The following is a 27,367-nucleotide window of genomic DNA, read 5'->3' as shown; positions in this document are numbered from 1 at the left end:
ACTGAATATAAAAAAAAATCACATTTGGAGATAAACGCGTTTTTAAGTAAAAATATTCTTTTATCAAAACATTCGACGATAAATTAAAACTATATTTTTCACAGTTTTATTTTTCATAGAGATTAAATGATGGGATTTTTAAAAAGATAAAAGTGTAGAGAATTTTCAAAACGCAAAAATCCCAAATCACCATTTTTTGAAGATTTTTAATCTCCCAACATCTCTTCTAACGGTTTATTATAAATGGAAGAAATTATTATTAAAAAAAAAAAGAAAGCTTTAAAAAAAGAAAGAAAAGCTTTAAAATAGTAACTATACGGCCTTGTGGAAATAATCAGAATACCATAGTGTTACGAAATGTACAGGCGCGGTAAGGTAAGCAGTTTTAGGGTTGCCATAAAATGGCAAGGGAAGACAGGGTTGCCATTTGGCTACATTTGGCAACAAAATTGGCGATATGCCATGGGCGGATGGAGAACCTTCTGGAACGAATTCTTACCGGTTTAGCCTAGAATGTTCTCGAACACAAGCCGAAAGCTATATAAACCCTGCTGGTTCGCAGTCAGTGTGTGTGCCTCGTCTAGCGAGCTGATAGTCAGTCATTGAGCGAGTGTCTCGAAGTCTAGCACCGTCCCTTAGTGCAGCGGTTCCCAACCGCTGTTCCGCGGCACACCAGTGTGCCGTCTGAAGCACCGTGGTGTGCCGCCGGGTCTGGGTGTCACGGTGCTGTTCGCCCGCTATAACTCCTCCCGTCACTCCCCCCGCCAGTGTCATAGGTGGTCACGGCGCTGTGCAGTGCTATAACTCCTCCCCCTGCCAATCTTGACAAGTGTCCGCCGTGTCCCCGCCCCCATGAGACGCAGGCAGACGCCTCACACAGTGTCAGAGAGACAACGGCTGCTGTGAGGAGAGAGACACTGATACTGCAGTGATGGACAAGTTTTTGAAAAGGAAAGAACTGGACTCTGAACAAAATCTGGAGCCAGATGAGAGCCCGAGTATGAGTGGGGGTCAAAAGAAAGCAAAGATGGTTAAATTCTCTGGCGCAAGGCAATATAGCGAAAGCTATATTTCAGTTGGATTTACTTTCACTGGAGATGAACACAAACCAACTCCACTGTGCGTGGTGTGTGGTGAAAAGCTAGCTAACAGTGCTATGGTCCCAAGCAAACTTAAACGCCATCTCCAAACGAAACACCCTTTGCTTCAAAACAAGAATGTGGACTATTTTGTTCGCCTGCGTGACAACATGGAGAAACAGGCAACTTTTATGAGAAAAACAACAAAGGTAAATGAAAGAGCTCTTAAAGCTAGCTATCAAGTTGCTGAACTTATAGCCAAGACAAAAAAGTCGCACACTGTGGCAGAGACATTAATATTTCCTGCCTGCAAAGCTATTGTAGAGGAGATGCTCGGACCTGAAGCAGCAAAGGAAATAGCCAAAGTCCCTCTCTCAAACAACACAATTTCCAGACGTATTAATGACATGTCTGCAGACATCGAAAGTGTGGTTTTGGAAAAGATCCGTATCAGTGAGAAGTTTGCATTGCAACTTGACGAGTCTACTGATATCAGTGGACATGCTCAACTCTTAGCTAATGTGCGTTTTGTTGATGGTGATGCAATTAGAGAAAACTTCTTTTTTTGCAAGGTATTGCCAGAAAAAACAGCAGGAGAAGAAATTTTTCGGGTCACATCAGAATACCTTGAACAAGGAGGACTTAAGTGGGAAAACTGCACAAGTGTCTGCACCGATGGAGCTGCAGCCATGGTCGGGCGCACCAAAGGCTTTGTAAGCAGAGTGAAGGAAAGAAATCCAGATGTGATTATTACGCATTGTTTTTTTCACCGCGAGGCCCTCGTAGCCAAGACTTTACCATCAGCCTTAGTTCATGTGTTGGATGATGTTGTGCGCATGGTAAACATTGTAAAGTCACGACCCATGAAAAGTCGCATATTTGCAGCTTTGTGTGAGGAGATGGGAGCAAAGCATAAAACCTTGCTGTTTCATACGGAGGTCCGGTGGTTGTCGCGTGGCAAGGTCTTGGTTCGTGTGTATGAGCTGCGGGAGGAACGTAAAGTGTTTCTGACAAATGAGGGGTCAGATTACGCAAAGCAGCTAGCAAGTGATGAGTGGTGTGCAAGGCTGGCATACCTGGCAGATATATTTCATCATCTGAATGAATTGAACATCCGAATGCAAGGCCGAAATGAAAACCTGCTTGCAAGTACAGATAAAATAAATGGATTCTGTTCAAAGGTGCAACTCTGGCATCAACACGTGGAAAGTGGCAATCTTGAAATGTTCACACTCACACCATGCAATGGCAAGGTGTTCACACTGCTGCACTGTGTGAGATAATAGTTAAGCATTTAAAAACTCTTGAGGAGAAGTTGTCATTTTATTTCTCTTCAGTCTCCACTGAATGCCTTGACTGGGTTAGGGACCTTTATAGCTCAGCATCAGTTGTTGGAAAGGAAATGACTTTACAGGAGCAGGAGGAACTAATTGAACTGAGACAAAATCGTGGTTGCAAGCTAAGATTTGCTGATCTGCCTTTGGACAGTTTTTGGTTGGATACTGCCAAGGAGTTCCCCCTTCTGGCAAACAAAGCTATTTTGACATTGCTCCCTTTTTCCACTACATATCTGTGTGAGATTAGCTTTTCAAGCATGATTGCTATGAAAACCAAATACAGAGAGAGACTGAGATCTGTTGACGAAGAGCTGTCTTTCTTCGATTCCAGCCAGAATATCAGCTTTGTGTTCAGCCAAACAGGCCCAGGTTTCGCACTGAAAGTATTTTATAATTTTTCACTATTCTGTTTACTTAATATTTCATAATAAAGTAATTATAAAATACTTTCTTTGTGCTTATTTGATTCCTATTTAAGAGAATTACTTTATTATAGTCAATATAGGCATAGAGTTAATTTTTTAACATTTTCTAATGGTGGTGTGCCTCGTGATTTTTTTTCCCGCGACAAGTGTGCCTTGGCCAAAAAAGGTTGGGAAACGCTGCCTTAGTGTATCGCGGTTGGTGCATCGTCGAGAGAGTGTGTTAAGCTCCGGAAACGACTGAACCGAAGAGTCAGGAGCTGTGCTCTGCGTGTCGTGTCGTCGAGTGCATCGCGAGTTGTAGCGTGAAGTCTCGAGAGTACGTGGAGTTCCGAGAACGACCAAGCAGAGTCGGGAGCTGTACTCTGGTGCTTTGCAGTGAAGCTGTCTCCACCGTGATAGCTTGAAAACCTGAAAGTTGTGTCGCTGATCGTATCAGCGTGTTTATAACAGTTCGACGACTGTGAACGAGATTTTGGAGTTGTCCTGATTAATACCGGCCAATAAAGTGTGTTTCGATACTTCATCAAGTGTCGTCGTTATTCACCCCAAATCCACACGAACCCCGTACGAACGTGAAGGAAGAAAATAATGTAACAACTGGTGTCAGAAAAAGAAAACGCAACAATACCATAGATTCAAATTGTTAATGGTTTTTATCAGTATTTCTTAAGTAGATATGAAATAATATCGAATCTGAGTCTACATACGTAGCTTGTGTATCCTTAGATTATCACAAATGCTTATATCCAATATTAAAATACCAATTCGATTATTGTACTTACTCACTATTCTACTGCAAGCTACCACAAAATTAATTTATATATATGCTATTCTAAGTACACCTTAATACAGTGATTATTATATAAATACTTATACATTCGACTATATCATACACTTAAAATTTTTGGAATTTCTTCTGTGAATTAGCAAGTATTAGCAGTTCGATAATAATAATAAGGGAGAAGTTTTCTTTCAAAATAATAATAAGAAGAAAAAAATCTGAAAGCGTTTACATTTTAACGGTCGCCCAAAAGGGTTTGTTAAGGCTTTTTTTAGTCTCGCAGTTTGCTCTTGCATTCACTCCTGCTAACGCACTTTTTTTGTCTTTCTAGTTTTATTATTAAGCATCTCTTTTCTCTCTCTCTCTCTTACGCCATGCATGCCAATAGCAAAATTACAAAAATTTTAGAAGCAGCATAGGAGTATACGTTTAGATTTCCAGATGCAGCCTGAAGTGTTGGTATACATTTTTTTACTTGTTTTTAATCTTTTCTTAGTTCATTATATTAATGTTTATTTACTTATTTTTTTAGGAAGAAGGCTTTCAAATTTTTTTTTTTTTTTTTTTTTTTTTTTTTATTATTTTTTCCTTCTTTATATTATAAACGTTTTGTGTTATAATTTTATTTCTTAAATATCACGTCCTTCTCACTTAAGTCAAATTCATTTCAACAGAAAAACCACAAAATATTCAAAAAGGCAAATCTTTAGAATTCCCAATACAACCCTTTTGGGCGATAAAAATGCTTTACTCCGCTGCAGATAAAAATGCTTTACTCCGTACAATGTTGCCACTGCTCGCTTTGAAATAATTCAGTTTATGAAAAAAAAATTCATTAATGTTTATAAAATATGAAATATAATATTCGGGCTTCCAGGTGCCCATGATCAAGTGGCGAACTACGTTATTCAAAATCTGACGGCTCTAAATACTGTCATATTTTCTTGGTGCAAGAAACATACATACATATAAGCAGTTTCTTCGTTATTTAGTTTCTTTACAAATAATACAGGGCGATATCATTTGGTGGCAACAATTTGAAAATGATACAGCTAATTATAGCGGCCAACGCAAAATCCCGCTTTCAGACTAATAGCCCATTCGGGTTAACGGCCTTTGGGGCTAATAATAGCAATAATTTATTTTTTACGTAATATACCGCAATTTTCAGCCGGTTTACAGCACACACATACCTTTTCTTTAGGCTGCGAGATTATGACAAAAGGAGTACGTGAATTAGGCAAATCAATAAATAATATGTTGTACTGCTTCTCTCTGCTTTGCGAAGAAATAAAAGACTGATGATTTTTAAAGAATTAAAATGTGCGTATATATCTCTGCAGTAGTAAAAACTGACCATAACAGACAAAACAAATAAAATATTGGCCTTTATAGTGGAGCTTGGTATTTGCTTGGTTTTTATAGTAAGTTTATTTGTAAATTCAGGAAATTGAAATTACACGGCTTAAGGAACCAAAAGCGACAAATTTATTCCTCTTCGTGAAACTATTTATTTACGTTCTTCAAGACCACTTTCCAGAAATTCTATTTTTAAAAATGCCTGTTAAATATTCAGACAGAAGGTTCATGCTTCAAATATTCTCTTTCAGATATCCTTTTTTTTTTTTTTTTTTTTTTTTTTTTGTTTTGTTTTGTTTTCTGAGAAATCGGTCGCATATGCAGAATTTACGATAACGTAATAAGTACAAAATACGAAAATTTGCTTTTTTTAGGATGCTCAGTTGATTTTTGCTCAACAATCATCCGTGACATTTAAAAAAAACAATTTTAAAGATGTATTGAATTTCTTTGCCGAAACTAAATATATCTCAAGTAACCCTTTCCGGCACGCTACCTTTTAAAGTCCGAGCTACTTCTTTTTTTTTTTTTTTTTTTTTTTTTTTTTTAAAGCAGTCTAATTAGGCCTAGAGGAGTACACACGTAAAATTTTCTGAAGATAGCACTTGCCGTTTTAATTCTGTGGGTGTGCCCAAAGTGGGCACACTGATTGAATAGAGATTAGAAAAGAGTGCTGAAACGAGCATTGTTGTCAATGAACTGACCGATGAGCTGCGGAGAAACAAAGAATACAGACTCAGCTGTCCTAGATGATCGGTGAGCCCGATCTGGGTACACCTAGGCTTCGCCGTTTGATTTTAGGCAAGATTTCAAGGTACAAATTTAAGACTAATATAGAATAAGGATATTAGCACACAACCAAAAAAATAACACACAAATTTCTTTTTATACCCTAATAAAAATCTGGAAGATTTCTTTGAAAAATGAGGGTCTTAAAAAAACTAAACATGGCTAAAATATATGGACAGATTTGTGTTGAGCTGCCATCTACTATAAATAAAGGTGGTTCAGAGTAACCTATAGTAACATATAAATCCTCTTTCATTCCATTTTTCTGTGAGTACAGAAGGAAATTTTTAGGTGTGTCCAGACAGGACACACTGTGCCGCAAAGGGTTAAACATCTTAATTTTAGAGGAGGTTTGATCCCTGAACTTTCTTGAGTCTAAATCCTTCATATGAGAATAATAATAGCATCGGGGGAGGGGTAAACTAAAAGTGTTTAATTAAAACAATATTCGAAATCTTACCTTTGATCAAAATCATACACGAAAATGCGGTTTTAAAAATTACGCTTACTGTTATTCAGATACAAACTGAATTTAGTAAATGCGATATATCATTAGAACTCTTGAAGCTTAAAGCTCATTTTCCTTCGTAAAGCTAGGTATCACTACGTCAGTTTCGTTACGTACATAACAAAACATGTGAATGCTTCTAAATCAAAACAAATATACACGGGAAACGCTTATTTCAAGAGTTAACGCCTCTAAATACTAAACATGAAACTCTCAGTTATCTCTAGAAAATCAAGGGAACGTCACTTAGACCTTCGGGGGGGGGGGCAAGTCATAATGGGTCCGATAACGGTTTTTATCAGATACAAGTCGAATTTAGTAAATGCAATATATTATTAAATTTCCTGAACTTTAAGGCTCATTTTCGCTACGTAAAATTACGTATCGCTAACGAATTTTAACTATGTACACTGCGCAAAAAAAAAAAAAAAAAAAAGAGGGAAGGCAGTACTATACGTCCCGTTCCATTGATTGCCGAAATTCAAATTGAGTTTTTCATATCTCGAAAGCGCGACTTAGGTATATATTAGATTTATATATAGCATTTTCCTAACATAGGTATTTTGACAAAAAATCGGACATTTTCTGAAATAAGTTTAAATGAAGTGCAGAAAAATATATCTTTAATTTAATAGGTCGTACATGGAAATCGTGTGTTCATATGCGACTTTTCAGGATGAAATTCGAGATTCAATTAGGCGCCTCCATGATAAAGAGACCACCACATCTGCACTTGTATAGATTAATGGACTGGGTTACAATGTAACTGTTCACAATCTGCCATTAGAAAAAAAAAAAAAAAAAAAAAAAAAAAAGAAATTGAGATTCGAATGACCGAAAAAAACAAAGATTAACATTTTCAAATCTTCGGTCTTTTTTCAGGATTCAAAGATTCGCAATACCCAACCTCAACCATCGTTAATTTTATTACATTCATTATTAAAGAGGAGCATTTTATTTTATTAAAGGTTCGTTTTCAATTTTCTATCCAATAAGTACCAAAACGCATCAGAAACCAGAAACTCTGCACTAAAAACGTAGTTAATGTATTAAACTTATTATTTTATTTATTAACCCAAAGAAGCTATTAATCTCGAAATGGCATTTTGCGTCCAATCACTTATGCGATGCATCACTTTTCAAATTGTTGCCACCAAATATTATCGCCCTGTGTTATGTTTAAAGAAACTAATTAATGAATGTATGCATGTTTCTCGCAATGTGAAAAAAACATCGCTACCTAGAGTCATCAAATTTTTAATTAATAGTCCTTCCCCCGAAAATTGGCATCTGGAAACCCGAATTTGGAATTTGTTTTATTGTCTATTTCATATCTTATAAAACTTGAACGAATTTTCGATTAAAAAACTGAATGATTTCAAAGCAAGGGGTGGCAACACTGCAGAGAATGAAACATTTTTATTTCCAGCGTGCAGAAATTTTAAAGATATGCTGCTTTTAAATATTTTTAGCCCAAATGCTCTCGAAACGTGTAGTGTCAGTAAATATTCCCCCCCCCCATTTGCAGTGCTACTGAACATTTGTTTATTTTGTTAGAGATATAATTTAAACCTGTGTATGTCTCGTGGCATATTTTGTGAAACACGAGGAATTAAAATTAGAGTTCATATATATATATATTGTTTAACACTGACTGCACGACTGCTTCCAAACCAGTTTTACTAGTGAACCAAGGAATCCACAGAGTATGGAACTTTCAGCACGCTTAATAACGAAATGCAGCCAGTAAATTATTTAAAACTGTAAACGCCTTTAAGCGGATATGCTCCAAACTAATTAACTAAATCTAAGCCTAACTATTTTGAGAGAGCCGTGCTATGTGCACAGTTTTAAAAGAGTTACGTATATACGCGCCTTGAGATATTAGATGAAAGGTTACAAACTTAATATCACTAAGTCATACTCTAGAAGCCCACGCATTTAGCTTCGTCCTTTCCTGGTGGTACACCATTAGGCGGCGAGGTTGAAACCCCTCGCAGCGCCCGCTGTTCGTAATTGCCGTGGTGTTTAGGCAGGGAACAAACGGCATTCCAGGCGCGAGAGGACGCGCATAGTGCTAAATTAAATCTGCGCCACGCGGTTGACGTGTTTGCGGAATACTGATAAGACCTCCAGCGTTTGAAATTAATATTACGCCTGCATGTAGATTTTCAGATTAATGCGCTGTGTGTTCAAAATACGAGGGATGGATAGTCCCTGACGACCAATGAGTGAAGTTACGCTCATACTGGATCATACATAATTAAGAACGTTTTGCGTTCTATTATTGAAAGCAAATTTATCCAACGAAATACCAGCACAAAATAGATTTATGCTCTGGGGCTTGAAATAACCTCAAAAAAGATTTCATGAAAATAAGGGGAGGATAATTATCATAAAAAGCGCACTACAAAAAATGGAGAAAGAGGCCACGTAAAAAAGGGGGAGAAATGTTTTGTTAAAAGTCAAGTTGGGGGGACGAAGGTATATGACTTCTTCCGAAGCAAATTTCCTGCTGTTGCCAATAATTAAAAGTACGGTCAAATTTACAATTATTTAACTTTATGCCCTCCATTCATTTCATTTACTTATTTTAATAAAAGCAAGTGAATTGTTCATTTCTATTACCGTATTTGACGGCGAATGAAAGCACACGCTGGTTTGGAAGGGAATGAGAGGGCCGATGAATTGGCAAAATCTGCAGTTACTGATGAGAATGTTATTGTTAAACATATTCCAGATTCTAAAAGAAGGGCCACCTCTATTTTATATAATCATATTTTGCATGAATGGAAAACTAACTGGGAACTTTCCAATAGAAACCATGGTTTACTAAAAAATATAAATATAGAAAAGGAAATGGAGACGTATAAAGATATCGATGCAAATCAAATTTTAACGGCACATGGTCGGTTCCCTGCATACTTAAAACGTTTTGGCTTACAAGATAACGAAAAATGTAATATACAATGGATGGACAAAAATATGGAAACACCTTGTGAAATGCATGTTTGAAAAGAAAGATTGATTTTAATGAAATATGTAGGTGGCGCTGGCGTTTTTGACTACTGACGCCACCTATACAACTTCGTAAATGTGCTAAACAGTTCAGCTGTTGTCGGAGTACTGTTATGTGAGGTTGTCATTGCATTATGTCAGAGTTAACAGACTTCGAACGTGGGCAAATTGTTGGAGCACGTATGGTACGTGCTTCCGTAAGCAAGGTAGCCGAGGTCTTTAGTGTTTCAAGAGGTACTGTATCGAAGATTTATTCCGCATATTTGAAAAGCGGGAAAACATCTTCTGCTAAATCACAGCGCGGACGAAAGTGTGTCCTGAGTGATCGTGATAGACGATCATTAAGGGCAATTGCGACGAAAAATAAGAAGACCACAGCTGCAAAAGTTACTGCCGAAATGAATGTTGTGTTACCGAACCCTGTGAGTACCAAAACAATTAGAAGGGAGCTTCATAAACAGGGAATTGCTGACCGTGCTGCAATTGAGAAGCCACTCATCAGTGATGCTAATGCCCGTAACAGGAAAGGTGGTGTTTAAGTCATAAAGCCTGGACTATAGAGCAGTGGAAGCGAGTAATATGGTCTGACGAGTCTTCTTTCACATTGTTTCCCACTTCTGGCCGAGTTTACGTCTGGAGAACGCCATGTCGAGCCTATAATACAGACTGCTTGTTGCCAAGAGTGAAACATGGCGGGGGTTCTGTTATGGTTTGGGCAGCCATATCGTGGTTCTCTGCTAGCCCCATGATAACTGTGTCAGGGCACATGACTGCCAAGACTTATGTGAACATTTTGGCCGATCAAGTTCATCCCATGGTACAAACTTTGTTCCCCGATGGTGATGGTGTCTTCCAAGACGAAAAAGCCCCTGTTCACACAGCTCACATTGTCCAGGACTGGTTTTCTGAGCACGAGGATGAGTTGTCCCATCTCCCCTGGCCACCACAGTCACCAGACCTGAATATTATCGAACCTTTGTGATTTACTTTGGAACGAAAAGTGCGTTCTCGTTATCCATCGTTATCTGAACTTGCCCCCGTTTTGCAGGAAGCATAGTATAATATTCCCTTGGCAAACATACAGGAACTGTATTTATCCATTCCGAGAAGACTGCAAGCTGTTTTGGATGCCAACGGGTTTCCTACACCAACCCCTGTATGTAAGGTTATTGGAGACTCGAAGCACTTTTTTGAGGATTGTGCTATTACCGGGAGAGCAAGGAATAGGTATCGAAAACATTATCATAGTGATTTTAAGAAAAATTACAAGAATTTCGAGGAATATTCTAAAGAAATTATGAAGATTTTAAACAGCTCCAGAGATGCTATAGGGATTTATGTATGAATGTTGTATTTGTATTTGTGTATGCTTGTTTATGTGTCGTTTTATTCTTTGTTTTTTAACAGTTATTTATTATTTATTTATGTTCGTTTGTGTGAATGTATTAGGTCCAGTGATAATGTGAATTTCACTGGTTGTATTTATTATTTCGTTTTGTTTACCTTTTACTAACTTTTTTAGTTACTCGGTTCCTGGGGCTTTTGGTTTTCCGGGGCTAGTACTTTACATCTTTTGTTTTTGTTCTTTCTTTATTAGTTGTTTTGAGCACGGCCGGATCGCTGGCTCCTCGTTTGTTGTTGGATGGGCTGGCTCCCGAGAAAAGTCATAAGACCAAGTTATCTTGGTTAGGTGGGCTGGGGGCTGTGCCCCGTTATTACACCGTATTTGACGGCATATAAGACGCACCTTTATTAAGAAGGCCACACACAAGCGAAAAAAGTTTCAATAGTCCACAATAACTTAAAATGTAATTTTCAAGTTCAGGCCAAGATGGAGCTGGGCATCGAAGGTTATACTTTTGTTCTTTAGCAGTCTTCAGTTGATCTTCCTGCAGTCGTCAAGTACGTATAATTTTTTCGGTAGGTGGTGGACCTAAATGCCTTGCTGCTGCTCTGTTTCCATGCACTTTGGCGTAGTTTAACACTCCTAGTTTATACTGAATTGTATAGCTTAATCTCTTGTTTCCTGTAGTCATATTTTCCAGGGTATTTTTTTAAAACAAATAGTTTTAAACACCGATACCGACACGTTTATACACAGTAGCACCGATACCTACATGTGTGTCGGCTGAGTCAAAGAAAGGCTATGTAAAGAAGGAAAGGCTCAATAGACGTAACGGGACCGTCGAACCTGTTTGAACTTCGACATCAGCTTCGAGCTTTGGCGCTTTTGGGCGACAGATATTTCACGCATGCGCAAAGTAACTATGGCAGATGTAGAAAAAGTTATGTGTGTCTAGACCTTTATCTAATACCTAAAAATAGCATTCAGTATTGAAAGTTAACCTGTGTCCTTCACGTATAACCTTCACGTATAAGACACAGGTAACTTTCTTGAAACCAAATTTAGGGGGAAAAAATGCTTTTTATATGCCGTCAAATACGGTATCTATTTCAGAGTTACAATAAAATGTATAACACTCCCCCATGATCGGCTAGCAAATACTTAATTACAGTAATCAGCATCTACTACAGTCTGCTTCTTTAAATTACGCACTTCAAGGCCGTTGCCGCCCTACCGCGTTTGCGCTCATAACTCGTGTCGTCATCATCACACAACACTTAACTTTTTTCACTTCATTTCAGACTGCAGTTCAAGTCAGCCTTTATTCACGCACTTTTCATGAAGCGAAACATGCTAAACGGAAATGGAGGGGGGGGGGAAATAAATTAGGCGACTCAAGCCATCTATTACAGCCGTCGCTTCCATGGTAGTGAAGCAAAATCAGGCGGCGGAAAATCATCTTGAAGTTTCTATTTTAAAGTAACTGATTGTAACGACAGCAACTTAAGAAGAAATTTCATTTCATATTGCTAAAATAAGTTCTGCTTACCAGCATAAATCTCAAAGCGATCTAAGATATACTATTTTACTATATTTAATATGATTTCAATAAAAAAAATTATATACGTCCCTTTTAAAATTAGCTCTTCAAGATATATCTCATATCTCATATCTCATAATGGGAATCGACAAAAATCCGTAAGTAAAAATTAAAAAAAAATTAAAATATTTTAAATAAATTTTGCACAGTCTCACTCTTTTCGGTAACACAGACTAAGTCAAGACTCCAATTAGGCTTACGCGAGTTATCGCTATGTCCACAATGCACACAAAAAACGTTAAGAAGGGTGTAAAAGACCCTTACTCAGGACTCAAATAACTCAACAGAAGGCATTTCCTGAGTTTACAAAACCAGACAGCATTTATGGCGTAACTCAAAATTATAGAAGTAATTTGAATTTCTATAACTGTGTTAATTAAATATTAGTTTAAGATTAAAATAATTAAATATTAGTTTCTAGGATTAAAACTAAGTCGTAAATTAGGCAGAGGCTACACAGAAATGATTAGCACGCAAGTTGGCTCAAACTTCTACTAGTGTGACAACTACTATTGGAAATAACAATGCAACGCCGAAGACAGACTGCTAATATCAAGTAGCAACGAAGCCTCCAGCAGGCAGAACATGCTCTGCCTAAGTCGTCTAAAACCTCCCTTTAAATACTATCTCTTTCTTCCCATTTAAATTTCAAATACGCACGAGCTTAAAATCTTAAAATCTTAATCTTAAAATCTGCATTCTTGCGGGAAAGCGGAAAGGAAGAAATGACAGTAAAGATACGTAACATAAAATAACTCGTTAATTTAAAATAAATAAATATTTTATAATTTTAACTAAGCATTTTTATATAAAAAATAATAATTCTTCCATCATGCAAGTAAAGATTCCCAATTCGTTTGAAAATCAAATATACGAGAACAATAATTCGATATTTAATAATGACTATCTCTGAATCCTGAAGGAACTAAAAAATGTGAAAGAAAAACTTCTGTACATAACTGAAGATAAAAATAAAGGTACCTTTTTTACTTCAGGTTGTTAACCCTTTGCGACACACCTAAAAATTTCCTTCTGTACGCACATAAAAATTAAATGAAAAAGAATTTATAGGTTACTTATAGGTTACTCTGAACCTTCTTTATTTATAGTAGATGGCAGTTTTTTTTTTTTTTTTTTTTTTTTTTTTTTTTTTTGTGTATAAAAGGAATTGCTTGAAAAGAAACTTCTATGTTTTTTTGGGGGGTGTATGCTAATTACCTTATTCTATATTAGTTTTAAATTTTTACCTGGAAATCTCACCTAAAATCAAACGGCGAACCCTAGGTGTGCCCAGACCGGGCTCACCGATAATCTAGGACAACTGAGAATGTGTATTCTTTGTTTCTCCGTATCTCATCGGTCAGTTCATTGACAACAATGCTCGTTTCAGCACTCTTTTCAAAGCTCTATTCAAACAGTGTGCCCACTTTGGGCACACCCACAGAATTAAAACCATAAGTGCTATCTTCACAAAATTGTACTTGTGTACTCCTCTAGGCCTAATTAGACTGCTTTTAAAAATAAATAATAATAATAATAATAATAATAATAATTAAAAAAAAAAAAAAACCCGAAGTTCGGACTTTAAAAGGTAGCGTGCCGGAAAGGGTTAATTGAGATATATTTAGTTTCGGCAAAGAAATTCAATACATCTTTAAAAAAAATTTTTTTGATTGTTGAGCAAAAATCAGCCTAATTAAATTGCCTACCGCTTTTTTTTTTTTTTTTTTTTTCCCCAAAACTTCAACTTTAAAAGGCAGCGTGACGGAAAGGGTTAACAGAATCATCTTCCTCCCCTTCCTTTTTTAAAAGTGCACCGGTACCATTCTCCTTCGAAATATCGATTTTTATATTACAGACGAAATATCACCTAACGTATAAAAAGATGAGGTTCCAATAAACCTGTTTAATAGCTTAAAAGCCTTATACTGATAAAAAAAAATTTTTGAAATATATTTAAGGATTTTTAATTATGTGCTAAGATTTTTCATACTTTGGGAAACTCATTCGAAATTAATATCACCGCTACAGAAAGCTTTTATCCTTTCCTCCTGTCTTTAGATGAAAATTTATTTAATGTTATCACTAAAGTGAGAAAGTTGTCAATGTGCACATTACCCAGCTAATCTGCTCCTTTAAAGTATTGTTGCGTATTTTCTTCCTTCTTTCGTACGTTTAGGGTTCTCTTCACGCTCGTACGGGATTCGTACTCGTACGGATGGATTTGGAGTGAATACTGACGACACTTGATGAAGTATCGAAACACGCTTTATCGGTCAGTATTTTTCAAGACAGCTCCAAAGGCACGTTTTACAGTCGTCAAAGAACTACTATAAACACGCTGGAACAATCAGCGACACAGACTTCTGGTTGTCAATATATATAACAATGGAGACAGCTTCACGACAAAGCACCAGAGTACAGCTTCCGACACTGCTTGGACGTTCTCGGAACTCCACGTACTCTCGAGAATCTCAACACTACAACTCGCGATACACTAGAGTACAGCTCCCGACTCCTCGGTTCAGTCGTTCCCGGAGCTTTAAAGGATCACCCTAGTTAATCCGCAGATTAGCTGCATTAGGATCCCCAGCCTTTTTGAGCACATACTAGAATATCTGTTGGACGGCAGGCGCCATTCACTTTTTCAAGGTGATTTTATAGTTGGATAGAGTTAATAATACATGCACTTAAAAAACAGATAGGTCGCATTTCGCTTTATGCTGATATCTGTGTTGGACGCAATTTTTATTTCATTAAAATTGAGAAAACTTTTACACAGATTTTAATGAAAACTAAATCATTTTTATTGTGATCGTACAGCGGTGGGTACACGTTAAACGAACGGCGGGCATAGCGTAGGAACTCCTGAGTATCTCCACATATCGAAGTATACAGTATTCGATTGTAAGCTGCGAAATGAAAATATGATTTAGTGCATCTAGTGGTAAAAACTTTATAAGTTTAATGCAAATATAAATTCTTTTTTTTTTTATCCTTCGCTCTTTAAAATCCTAAATAATAAGGCAAGTAGCTACATATCATAAGCTACTTAAAAAAGGATTGAAAAAAATCATTCAAAGTATTTGCGGTTTCGCCATGAATGAGTGTGAGCCAAAAACGGGTGAAAAGTACTTTTTTCCTTCTGTTTATTTCTACCCCACCCGGTTATAAACGGGGAAAAGTTTCAAAAGCGAAAGAAGAACAAAGTAACATTCTCAAAATGAAGCAGCATTTTCAATAAATAAATAATAAAACGAAATCTATTTAAAAACTTTAAAATAAATACATTAATTGTATTTTTTAAAAAATATTAAACAAGCCACTATTTATAAAGTTTTCGAATGAAAGAAATCGTAAAAGTATTTTATAAAAGGTCTTGCAAAAAAGATTAATGAACGAGTTAGAGAATATACTACACTGATTCGGCGATGTAAAGCATTTAAAACGACTGACTTTAAAGGTCTAACCTTACTCAAAGCTGATTCAGTTGTTAAGCGTGACTTATAAAATCACAATAGGAACACAGGTATGCATACTGCATACAATTATAAAACGTCATATTTATTACAAAGATATACTTTTATACTTTCTTAAACTACGCCAGGGCACTTAATGGTCAGTAAGCTACTCAACTAAAGAATTCTACTCAGATGCAGCAATCCCTCATTTAATATGATACCATTTAGCACAATTTTCGAATTAAAATAGCCCATTAATAATTACACTCTGCCCTTATTTAAAATAGAATTCACTTAGCAAAGTCAAAGCAACGCTAGATAATACTTTTACTGATGCGAGACCTCACCGAAGGGCAACGAAGAAACTTAAAATTAAACCGTATAATAATACATAACAGGAATATAAAACAAAATCTGCTGTGGACAGCACGTGACTTCCTTTTACGACCTATTAAATCACACACATCTTTCACTGCACTTTATCTAAACTCATATACTCGAAATTAACCGATCTCTAGTGGCAAGTTGAAAATATCAAAAACTGCAAGTTTTGAAATTAAATACCCCGGCCAATTTCTGTCGTACGGGAGCCAAGTTTCTTATAATTTTATTTTTGTATACGGAACATAAAACTTTCACGAATATAAGTTTAAAGTGGTTATCACACATGGCTACAGTCCCTGCTAGACGGGACTTTTCTGAGAAACGAGATTCTAGTAGCACTCGTTTAAATTGGAGGATTCCGAGAAAAAAGAGCCCCGCCTAGCTAAGAAAACAACGTTGCGGCTACGCGGGATTTTTTTTTCAAACCTTACCGAAAATGTCTCGGGTAGAGACAACCAATCAGACGAAAGTTCTGCTTCTGAAGGATCACGTGATCCCAATTTGAGCGATAATCGATTGCTGTTTGGCGTTCAAATCTTTGTAGTAAAAAAGAATGGTAACCTAGCTACGTGTGTTTCCTGGAATTGTGAGGGTTCTGAGAATTGTCCCTTTCGACTTCAAGTCCCGCGTAGCCGAAACATAATGTGATTGGGACTTAATTTTAAGTGTATTCTTGACTATGGAATTTTATTATTACATATATATATATATAAACTTACTAACAATGGATTCACTCTTTTTAGATAATTCTACTAAAATTTATCTTAGGAGATAATATAATCAATATTTCTTTAGTAAATAAGTTATATATATATATATATTTCGGTACTGCCGATTGCAATAAAAAGGGACATGTATGGTTAGATGTTATAGCAGTTCCATGTACAAAAATTTCATCGTTCTATGGTAACTGCTTTTGAGAAACACGAGACACATATGTACCTTCATACAGACATCACGAAGAAAATCCATTTTAGACCCATTTTGCAATCTGTTTTAAAAGACAGAGTTCTTTATTCTGTCTGTATGTATAGATGTCACACGAAAAATAGTGAACATAGATTCGGGAACTACTAAAATGGATATTTTCGTTAAAATCAGATAACCGAATTTTTTCGAGATTACAATATTTCTCTTTCTTCGTATAAGATTTCATTAAGATTCATTCAAAAGTATTTTTACTTTAATGAAATCAAAAACGCCACTTGTAATAAATACCTTAAAACCGTACGCTGTTCGGATATATATTAAATTGACAAATTAATTAATTTGAAGCGATATAATAAAAAATATTTACAAAATCAAGACGGGAAAAGCAACATTGTAATTAACGCACCAGCGTTACAGTAATACCTTCCAGGAAACGTATAATCCGATTTGATGAATTCTCTAGTCTTCGATTTACAATATTTTGTGGAAAATTACCCAGTGCCTGTAACAACGACATTAAACTGAAGCACAAGTCCACTCAGCGACCAAACGTAAGACGAATATGCAGATACCTTCGCTTCCTAAATACGAATTTGCAAGTAATCTAAAACTTTTCCCATCACCCAAAAACTAGGAGGGCACGTAATGAATATATCTGGAAGAACAACCCATTTAGGGAAGAGGAAATGAAAAAAAATTGTTCGGCAGTCAACGAAATCGAGCATGACGAAAACGTCCAGCTGCGCACCCAGTGTACATGAGAAACGCATTAAAACCAGAAGCAGCTTACGCCTTCTTTTTATTCTTATCGTGGTTTGGGGTAAATAAATAACAGGGAGTAACGAAGTAAAAATGAAAGTGACGGAAAGAATTCTTCCACGTCGAAGCACTGCTGTAACAAATGTGTGCATGCCTCTGAAGACTTCCAAGAATTTAATATGGAGAAAAATTAGCCAAATGTTACGATTTCAAGACAAGTACAGAATGAGAAATAAGTAATAGCCAAGTTTTGAACCAGCATAGTTTAGGAAAATGAGATTATACGCAATAACTTTTCGGATGACAGAAGGCATACAGTCTTCAAAATGGAACATTTCAGCGAAGCATTTCCTCCGGAAGTTTTACAGACGAATACATACACGCAATACCTGAAACATATACAGTTCTGAACGGAAAGCCCAAGTCAGCGGACTTATATCATTTATAAAGTCTTCAAAAGTCACCCAAAATTACCAGGTAGAAAGTTAAAAAATTCTTATGTGTATACCACATGACTTCCTTGTACGGAACACTAAATTATACGCATTTTTTCTTGCATTTCATTTAAACTTATTAGATTGAATTAAACCTACTTCGCCGACAGCGCATAAACCACAATAGAATAAATGCATTCTTTAAAATTCACTTTGTTTACCATAGCGACACTCTGGCGCTAGGTTTACTTAACAGTATTATATTTCGTTCATATTATAACTCACAATGCACAAAATGTATATCATTTAAAGAATTATCTAATCGTTGCCACATGTTCTATTCAAATACTATAATAAAGCTAGAACAATGTATTAAAGAAATTAAGTAAACAAAACAAAAAAGAAACAGTTTTTCACATACAATTGAGTATTTCTCATTCAGTTAATTCAGTTTTCACTTCGCGACAAGGCAAAAATACATAAAAACTCAAAATATCTGTATTAAAAATTACGAAGTAAATGTTAAACGCGTTTTTCCTCAAAAAAAAATTCCAGAAAGGATTAAGCATTATTTAATTGGCAATAATAAATGAATGCGTTATCTTTGTCGTTGCGAAGCTAAGTTTCTCTAGATTGGCAACAAATCCGCTGCTCAGCTGTATCAAATGTAAACAAGAGCAATGGCCGCCATCAAATTAGGCAATTTTAAAATTGTTGATAATTCTAAAAATATTGCATACAGATTTACTAAAGGCATAAAACCCTTAACCGGAAGATAAAAACAACATAATTCAACCATTTTTAAAGCAAAAAAATGTACAATTTACAAACATATAAGAGTAAAGAAACTGAGATCACTGAGCCGGGTAATGAGTGGGTATATTTATAAATATATTTATATACGTTCGGCGCGGCCGGTTGAAACCAAATTATGAGGTGCACATCTACATGTTATAGTAGTCTGATATACAAAATTTCAACGTTCTGTGGTTACTCGTTTTGGAGTAATGCGAGATACGTACGTACATACGTTCGTACAGACGCCACGAAAAATTCTCTTCAGAATTCATTTTAAAGCAGTTTTTTAATTTTCTGGAGGAAAAGAGTCTTTTATTCTGTCCTTGCGTACAGATATCACGCAAAAACATCGTTAAATTGCCTTCGAAAGCGGTCAAAGTGGATATTTTTGTTGAAATATGCTACCTGAAGCTTTTCGCAATTACAATACTTTTTTTTTTTTTTACTTCGTACAAGGAAGTAAAAACAAAGAATCCAACCTAAAACGTAAAACATTAAGACCTAAATGTTGTAGAGACTGGGAATACACTAAATTCATCACCGATCAAAAGCTTTCGTATATAAAAACAACAACATACTCTCTAAATTTAAAAGGACTGTATTTGAGTCCTAACTGGTAACTCCAACCTTAGACAGAATGTGGAAATTCACTCCTCTAAGTCTTTCCCCCCCCCAAACCATTAAAAGGGTCCCGTTCATCCTTCTAGGCAGTGACGGATATCGTACGACCCCCAGCGAAATGACACACTTCAAAAAGTTTCATTTATTCCTTTCACTCTTTCCCATCAATAGAAGTCCAAATCTGTTCCTCTCAAACATCTGAAACGCCCTTGTAAACGAATTTCTGTTAGTATGGATTTCTTTTACCGCTTCTGCCAAGTTGAATGCTACAGCGTTAACAATAGCTTACTTAAATGAAGCGATTACTTTTCTCTTAGGGATCTTAGTGCGATTTCATCCAGTGTGTTTCACTTTCTCCTTAGGACACCAACTAAGGAGGGAAGATGCGCTCAAATAAGACAGCTGCTTTTAATCGATTCTAAAGAATGATTGACATGTTATTTGATAATTCCCCAAACTTGTGAGCAATGCATTAACGCAATGGGGAAAGCACCGGGTAGAAAATGGACGTAGGCGTTCGGGCGACCTGCCGATGTCTGAATGCACGAGCGATAAGGACGAATCCGCTATAAAAGAGTTTAAAGGGTGATAATCTATCCTACGTACGCTGAAATGTAGCGTGTTGCAAACTGTTAATGGGCATTTTCTGATTATGCTCTTTTACGGGTTGAAACATGATTTTAGGTTTAGTATTAAAAAATTTTATAAGTTTACTTTAGGAGTTCGTGTACGAATAAGCAATGCTGTTTTAAAATCTTGAAAGGAGATTTTAAAAAATAAGAAACTTTTGAAAATATAAGCTTTTGAAAAGCGTCGTGCATTTTTGAGGTAGATGACCTACTCTTCTTTTTTTTAACACTTAGCAGTTTAAGTTTTGTAGCTTTTCTAAGTTATAAATTTGTTATTGGCTCTTTTAAGCAGAACCAATACTTTTGCTCCAACGTCCCAACTCCTTTACATATATGGTGGATGTACGTGTTTTTGATGACATTCGAAAGCGGGCGCAATTCTGAATGTCGAGGTCGACGTAGTATCAGGTAAAGCGGTTTTTCAGGACAGTTACTTTTGGCGCGTTAGTGTGGTCAAATTGATTCTGATGACGTCGCATGTTTACATTTCTTTCAAAACTTAATTCAGGAGAGAATTGTTCAGTGTATCGCACGTTTTGTTATCGTTTTTGTAGGAACCGCAATCTTCGAAAAAACATATCGTTGGAAAATGAGATTTTGAGGCCTACTTTGCTTTACGAGTACAAATTAGGAAACAAACTACAGAGGCCGCTAAAAGAATATGCTCCGCGTTTGAAGAGAAGTCAGTGAGTGAAGAACAGACTACTCAAAAGTGATTCGGCCTCTTTTCTTCCCGATACGAGAGCCTTGAAAACAAGCCTCATGTTTATCGTCCATGCACCCTCGACAAAGTCCAACTGGAGGAGAAAATCAAGCAGAATCCTCATCAAACCTGCTAGGACAAGCCTTGCACACAAGTCTGAAGTATCTGAGGAAACCTATCGTTCACATCTCCATAACCGTAGGATGACATGTGGATTACTAATGTCCTGTCCGAGAAAAACAAGCTCCAACGGTTGAACATCTGCTTATCGTTGGTGTAGCGCCATAACAAAGCCTTGTTCCTAGACAAATCTTGACACGTGACAAAAAATGGATGATGTATGATAACCAGAAGATGAAACATCATTTGTCGACTTCTAATTCGCTCTCACTGGCCGTTAAACCGGACATTCACCAAAAGATGGTAATGCTGTCTGTTTAATGGACCAGCGCTGGTATAGTCTACTATGACTATCTAGAATGAGGGTGGAAATATAACAGCCGAGATCTACTCGTCACAGTTGCAAAGAGTTTTAACTGCACTGCAACAGAAACAGCCAGCACTGGTCAACAAGAAGTGTTTTCCTCCTCCACGATAATGCCAGACCTTTATACGGCAAAAGCAACCAAACAGGTCATCAAAACACTGGGCTAGAAAGTTTTGCCTCAGCCAAATCCTATTCCCCGTGTATCGCCTCATCGGACAATACCTGCTTTTGGCCATGGATTACACCTGCGGATACAGCAGTTCCTAAAACACAACGATGTCCCAACGCCTGCATCACAATTTTTGGACTCCAGAAAAAAGGATTTTTTTTTTTCAGAAAGGGAATTTACAAGCTTGTGTCTCGTTGAGAACATGTAACTGATGCCAATGGTGATTATTTCGAAGAATAAAATAAGTGTTTTAAGATTTTTGTGGGCCGTGTTTGATAAATGAGGAAATCCGCACGAGCTTTCTCGGTTACCTGATAAGAAGAACTGGAGGCTCCTTCAGCCCACCTGGACACGAGTGACCCTATAAGTTTCTCGATTATCAGGTATTCCCATATGGTTTTATACAGCCAAATTCTATTCCGGTATCATTCTGAATTGGCAATGGTTTGAAATTAGGGCCCCATTACGTTCGAATTGTTAAAGTCACAGATTACGCAATGAATATATCATTAGCTTACAATTTAAAGGAATGTTCAACTCAGAAGTAGATCATTAATTTTATACATCATTAAGCTCGATGCTAGAAATTTCCCAAAAGATATCCTTTTTTCCCCCTTGGTTATTTTCTGAAAGCGCCTGAAGGTCACTTCCTATTCTAACTATTACGATTCACCAATGCTTTAAAAAAATTAATATTCGTTTAATAATTACGTTGCCACCTATCAAAACTTTCACACCTTTGTCGCCGGCGGATCATAGCTACAGAAGTTATGACCAGCCCGATTGGCAAACACATTTTAGAGGCATTACTATAATGACCTTCTAATAAGGTGTTCAGTATCAATCGATGGTCATCTTCGTAGAAACTACCACTCTCCTAGCGATATTCTATTTTGATTGTTACAAACAGCAAAATCCTTAATGGTCTTTTCACTATTAGCAAATGAATCTATAAAGAAAAACGTATGCGATAAGCATGAATTGACTAATTTACATCTGAAAATAATGATTATCATTTCAAAACGCAAATTTTAAATTTAAATAAGGAAAAAGGAACCGTTTCAAAATTTTTTCTTTGCTCTGATGCGCAAATTCATGTCCTTCAGTCCGAAGAAACCAAAGACGCTTTTGATCGATTTGGTTTTTACAATCATTTGAAAAAGAAAAATTACTATTTTAAAGTTATAAAAGAAAGATTTCAAAAAAAAAAAAAAAAAAAAAAGAAAAGAAAAATCTGAAATGTTTCAGATTTTAAATTACGTCCAAAGGGGCGTTTTTTAACATTTTGTGTGTTACCTTTCTTTATTAAATATCATGTTCCTCGCACTTAAACCATAAGATCCAGTGCAACAGCAATATCGCAAAATAGTTTTAAAACGAGCATATCTTTAGAATTTCCGATACAGAGACTCACGCGCTGGAGATAAAAATGTTTTTTTCTGCACAACGTTGCCATTGCTCGCTTTGAAATCCTTGAGTTTGTTAATGAAAAATTCGTCAAAGTTTTAAAAAATAGGAAATCGATCATAAAACAAATTTCAAATTTCAAATTTGGTCTTCCACATGCTCATATTCGTTGGAGGATTACGTTATTCAAAATTCGATGACTCTATGTACCGTTGTTTTATCACAATACGAGAAATATACATACATTTATGCAGATTTTTCATTATTTAATTTCTTCAAATATAATGCAGGACTCTAACATTTTGTGGCAACAGTTTGAAAAGTGAACCGACATTTATCCGTCCGACGCAAAATGCCAAAACGAAACTAATAGTCCTTCGGGATTCAAATCCCTTTGGACTAAAAGAGGCAAAACGGACAGTTTTACGAACTTAAATTTTGCTTTACTAAAATACACGAAGGAACACATTTCGCAGTTTCCAGTTACATATTCCAAACTCCAATAAATCAGCCTGAAACAAAGACATTGCTTGTCATTTAGACATAGGCTCCTAATCTTTAACTAGTTTATTGTATCTATATTTTCCTATGTCTATATATTTCAAGTCTGATGTACTAAATTCACGTAGTTACAAGTTCATTCCTTCTTACAATGGCCTTTATATCAGCAGGATTCCATTTCGCTATTGCCACCTCCCTTTTGCGTTCTCCATCGCCTCCGGCACTAGACGCCAGCACGAAAGCAGCACTACAGCATAATTTTACAGTACAGCATCATTAGTAAAGCATACTTTTAGTGTTTAAAAGTTAAGTTTCCAAAATTCACTGAGTGAAAGACATTCGGTTCGCAAGATATTAAGGTCTTTAATGACGAAAATATGCACATCATTAAAAATGTGACAGCTATTATACATAAATTTTAAAGTACGGAATTAAAATAATTGCAAACTACAGAACGAAGAGAAATCCGAAATAATTAGTGTAGAAGAATATTATTGTAACTATTTATATTTGTTTATTATTAGGTTTTGGTGTATTTTTATATGGTTATATGGGATTTTATATGATTATGTTATAAGGTGTTTTTCCCACTTTCCTAGCGTCCTTCGTTGTGTAGTGGTTCTGCACGCTGGGCGGTATTCCAGAGGTCCGTGGTTCGATTCCCGGCGAAGGCGGTTGTTAATTTTTCATCTCTCTTGCTCCAAAAAAAAAAATCCTAATGTCTCTGCAATGTATTTGCTTTCACTTAATTACTTACTTATTTCATTAGTGTATTTTATGTAATAAAATATACAACAAGCAGAAGTAAAATTATTTAATGTTGTTGAATTTTAGGCTATTTATTACGCTTATTTTGTTAATTAAACGCAGCGGATACTTTAATTCTGAGACGACTGATGTTTCAATTGCAATGATATCTCATTCAGATTCACAGATATTTAGAAGGAGGGGATTCCTACCGGGCTTAACAACAGCTTTTATCGCCAGGCTAGCGGCATTCGGCAATTTATCATCAACTTAGTAATACTCTGAAAGTTTCTGAAAAAATATCGTTTTAAGCCCAGGCGTAATTGTTCTCAAAACTCAGTAACTTTAAACAACTAGTGTCATCAGTAAGTCACATCACAATTCAGTCAGTTGGATATATAAGCATATTCAAAAAGTTAACTTTCTGCTGCGTGACAACTTCTTTGGACTGAACTTTGCCAGTGGTTTTGGTTATGAATTTCGCTCTATTTATATCCGCCTCCCGCTGAGTTATTAATAACTATTTATTTTGACATATGAGCTGTTACCGCCCAGCTGGTGAGGTTGACTGTCGTACGGATCGATCTGGGTTCGAATCCCGGAGAAGGCATAGACGTTTGTAAGCCTAGTCTGTGAAACCAGAGGGCACTTAAAATAAGAGTCCTCTCGAGAGATTGTTGTAGAGCAAGAGGGGATGGAAGACCCTCGCACCGCACCCCGGATGTTTTCTGATCCTCAAAATTAGGTTGCAAGCTTAGCAACAAGATTCTGAGATACTACATACACCTACCAGAATACACAGGTGCCAGCCTTGCTTCAACTATGAGCTGTTATTTATCTCAATACAGTTTTGAATTTTCCTATTCACTACGCCTAACTATCTAAAGATATTCCTACGAACCTACAACGCGAAATAGCTATAACCCGAACAATTGCATTTAATTCAACAGCTACGTTTAATCTCTTCCTTTTGTGGAGGTTTTCGTTAGATAGTACACAGCGCATAAAAGTATTTTAGTTCTATTACACAATTAGGAAACTTCTATGATTAAGAAAGAAAGCTTCGCCAAAGCAGGAATCGCTCCCTTAGACTGCAGAGGAAAAAATATACACGAAGTTTACTTTACAGGGGCTATCCATCAAGCCTTAATACCTTTTTGCGCATGCGCGGAATAGCTGTCGAGCCGATGTGGGATGTCCGCCGAAAACGTCGCGGCAAAAACATCGCGGAAGAAAATATCGTGGAGAAAACAACGCAAGGAGAAAACGTCGTGGTGCAAAACATCGTGGGAGAAAATAAAGCGGTTGAAACACTTTGCAGTTTAAAAATATCGTCGTTTAAAATATCGCGGTAAAAAATAAAGTACCTACAAATCGTCGCATGACGATAAGATCGCACACATGCGTTTTCAGGTTTTGAAAGTTGTAAATGCATGTTAGTGTGAAGATAATAGAGCACAAGAAGGAAAAAGAGATTCTTTTCTTCTATATTTCATATATTTGAAGGAATTAATAATTTTTTGGTGAAAAAATAAGAAGAAAACTTAAGCATTTAAAAATTCAAAATGAGTAGAAAATTAATGCAACTTAAAAAAGCTTAATAGAATTTTAAATTTATACACTTAAAATTTAAAATTCTATTAAGCTTTTTAAGTCATTAATAAATTAAGCTTTTTTTATAAAGTGATCATTTTTTACGAAAAATACAGTCTAAAAATGCTTAGAAAAAAGAAGATAAATAACTGCATGAGATTACCTATATAAAAATTGCTTAGTTCATGATCAAATTATTTTCTTTCACATTTGTTAATCTGATATTGTTTTAATGAAAATTACTAATTGTTTTGTTTCCATTTATTTTTAAAGTGTCGTGAACATTTTCATGTATAGCGTGCAATCAATGCTTTGGATGTCGATTTGTGTTAGTTATGAAGAAAGACAGTTAGACATGCGATCTGAAAAACGCATGTATGCGATGTTATCGTCATGCGAGGATTTGTAAGTACTTTATTTTTTACCGCGATATTTTTGACGACGATGTTTTTAAACTGCGAAGTTTTTGAACTACTTTATTTTTGAAAGCGATTTTTTGTACCACGATATTTTAGGACTGCGAAGTTTTCTCCCACGATGTTTTGTACCACGACGTTTTTCCCTTGCGTTGTTTTGTCCGCGACGTTTACTTCCGCGATGTTTTTGCCGCAATGTTTTCGGCTGTAACCCGGTGTGCAAGCTCTCGCTTCTCAAGAGTTCAAACTTCAGTGACAAAACTTCTTCCTTTCCCAATGTACCGACTGCAAAATCGGTAATCTGCGGAAGTAGATTAATTAATGGATTCCTTATTTTGAGTAAAAGAATCTACAGAAATCAAAGTTTAAATTCTTGCAAACAGTTTCGTCAAAGAACAAATCCTATAAGCTCTTTGGTATTTGTATCGTATTCCCCAATTTTCTGTATACCTGGCGATTTGGCGTCGAGAATTTGCCCCATCACGACATAGCAGCGCAGTAGTAAACTGATTTACATTACTTCTATGGACGTTTTTCCTTTTTTATGCACACGTTCTTTGCTTGGAGAAAGTTGACACGCCAAGATTTCGGGTCGCTCAACGTTGAAGGAGTCGATATCTAATCATACTAATTAATTGAATGAATCTGCTGTGTGGCAGAAAACTTGTAAATTACAAAATCTATCTGCCAGGTGGGTGAAGAATTGCAAATTTTGATATAAATAAATGTAGAGCAGAAGAAATTGCAGTCATTTAAATTTCAACTCGCAACAAGAATACCAAATTATAATCCTCGAAGCTTCAGAACCACACATGCTTAAATAATAATAATAATAATAATAATAATAATAAAAAGTGTCGTAATCTCTTCAAACAATAAAACCATTGTTAAAAAAATCTTAAAAAAAGGATTCAACGCATATAGGCCTGGCCTTTTAAAACGCTGCTGTTATTATTGTTGTTGCTGATATCCTTTCTTCGAGAAAAATTAAGAGAAGTAATATTCAGTTCTTAACTTCAGATAAAATATTTTCTAGTTTAGCATTTAAATAGCTATTTATCATAATTATAAAAAGTTTAGAAACCAT

At 36.1% G+C, this 27,367-nt stretch overlaps 2 protein-coding genes across 13 annotated transcripts in view; one reads left to right on the top strand and one right to left on the bottom strand.

Annotated features, from left to right (window-relative positions):
- Positions 1 to 27,367, bottom strand: part of LOC118195642 (uncharacterized) — a 497,554-nt gene that overhangs the window by 313,114 nt on the left and 157,073 nt on the right. The gene's annotated exons all lie outside the window — the stretch shown is intronic.
- LOC146996673 (zinc finger BED domain-containing protein 5-like) lies at positions 932 to 2,362 on the top strand. The gene has a single exon (XM_085817965.1). The coding sequence runs from the start codon at positions 932 to 934 to the stop codon at positions 2,360 to 2,362; it is 1,431 nt and encodes a 476-aa protein (XP_085674091.1).

This window comes from Stegodyphus dumicola, chromosome 6 (genome assembly GCF_044657685.1).
Source record: "Stegodyphus dumicola isolate Sdum_Otavi_A_Nest chromosome 6, ASM4465768v1".
Lineage (NCBI taxonomy): Eukaryota > Metazoa > Arthropoda > Arachnida > Araneae > Eresidae > Stegodyphus > Stegodyphus dumicola.
This window is presented reverse-complemented; position numbering and strand designations above follow the sequence as displayed.

Coding starts and splice junctions, on each gene's coding strand:
- LOC146996673 (XM_085817965.1), top strand. CDS start 932: ATGGACAAGTTTTTGAAAAGGAAAGAACTGGACTCTGAACAAAATCTG.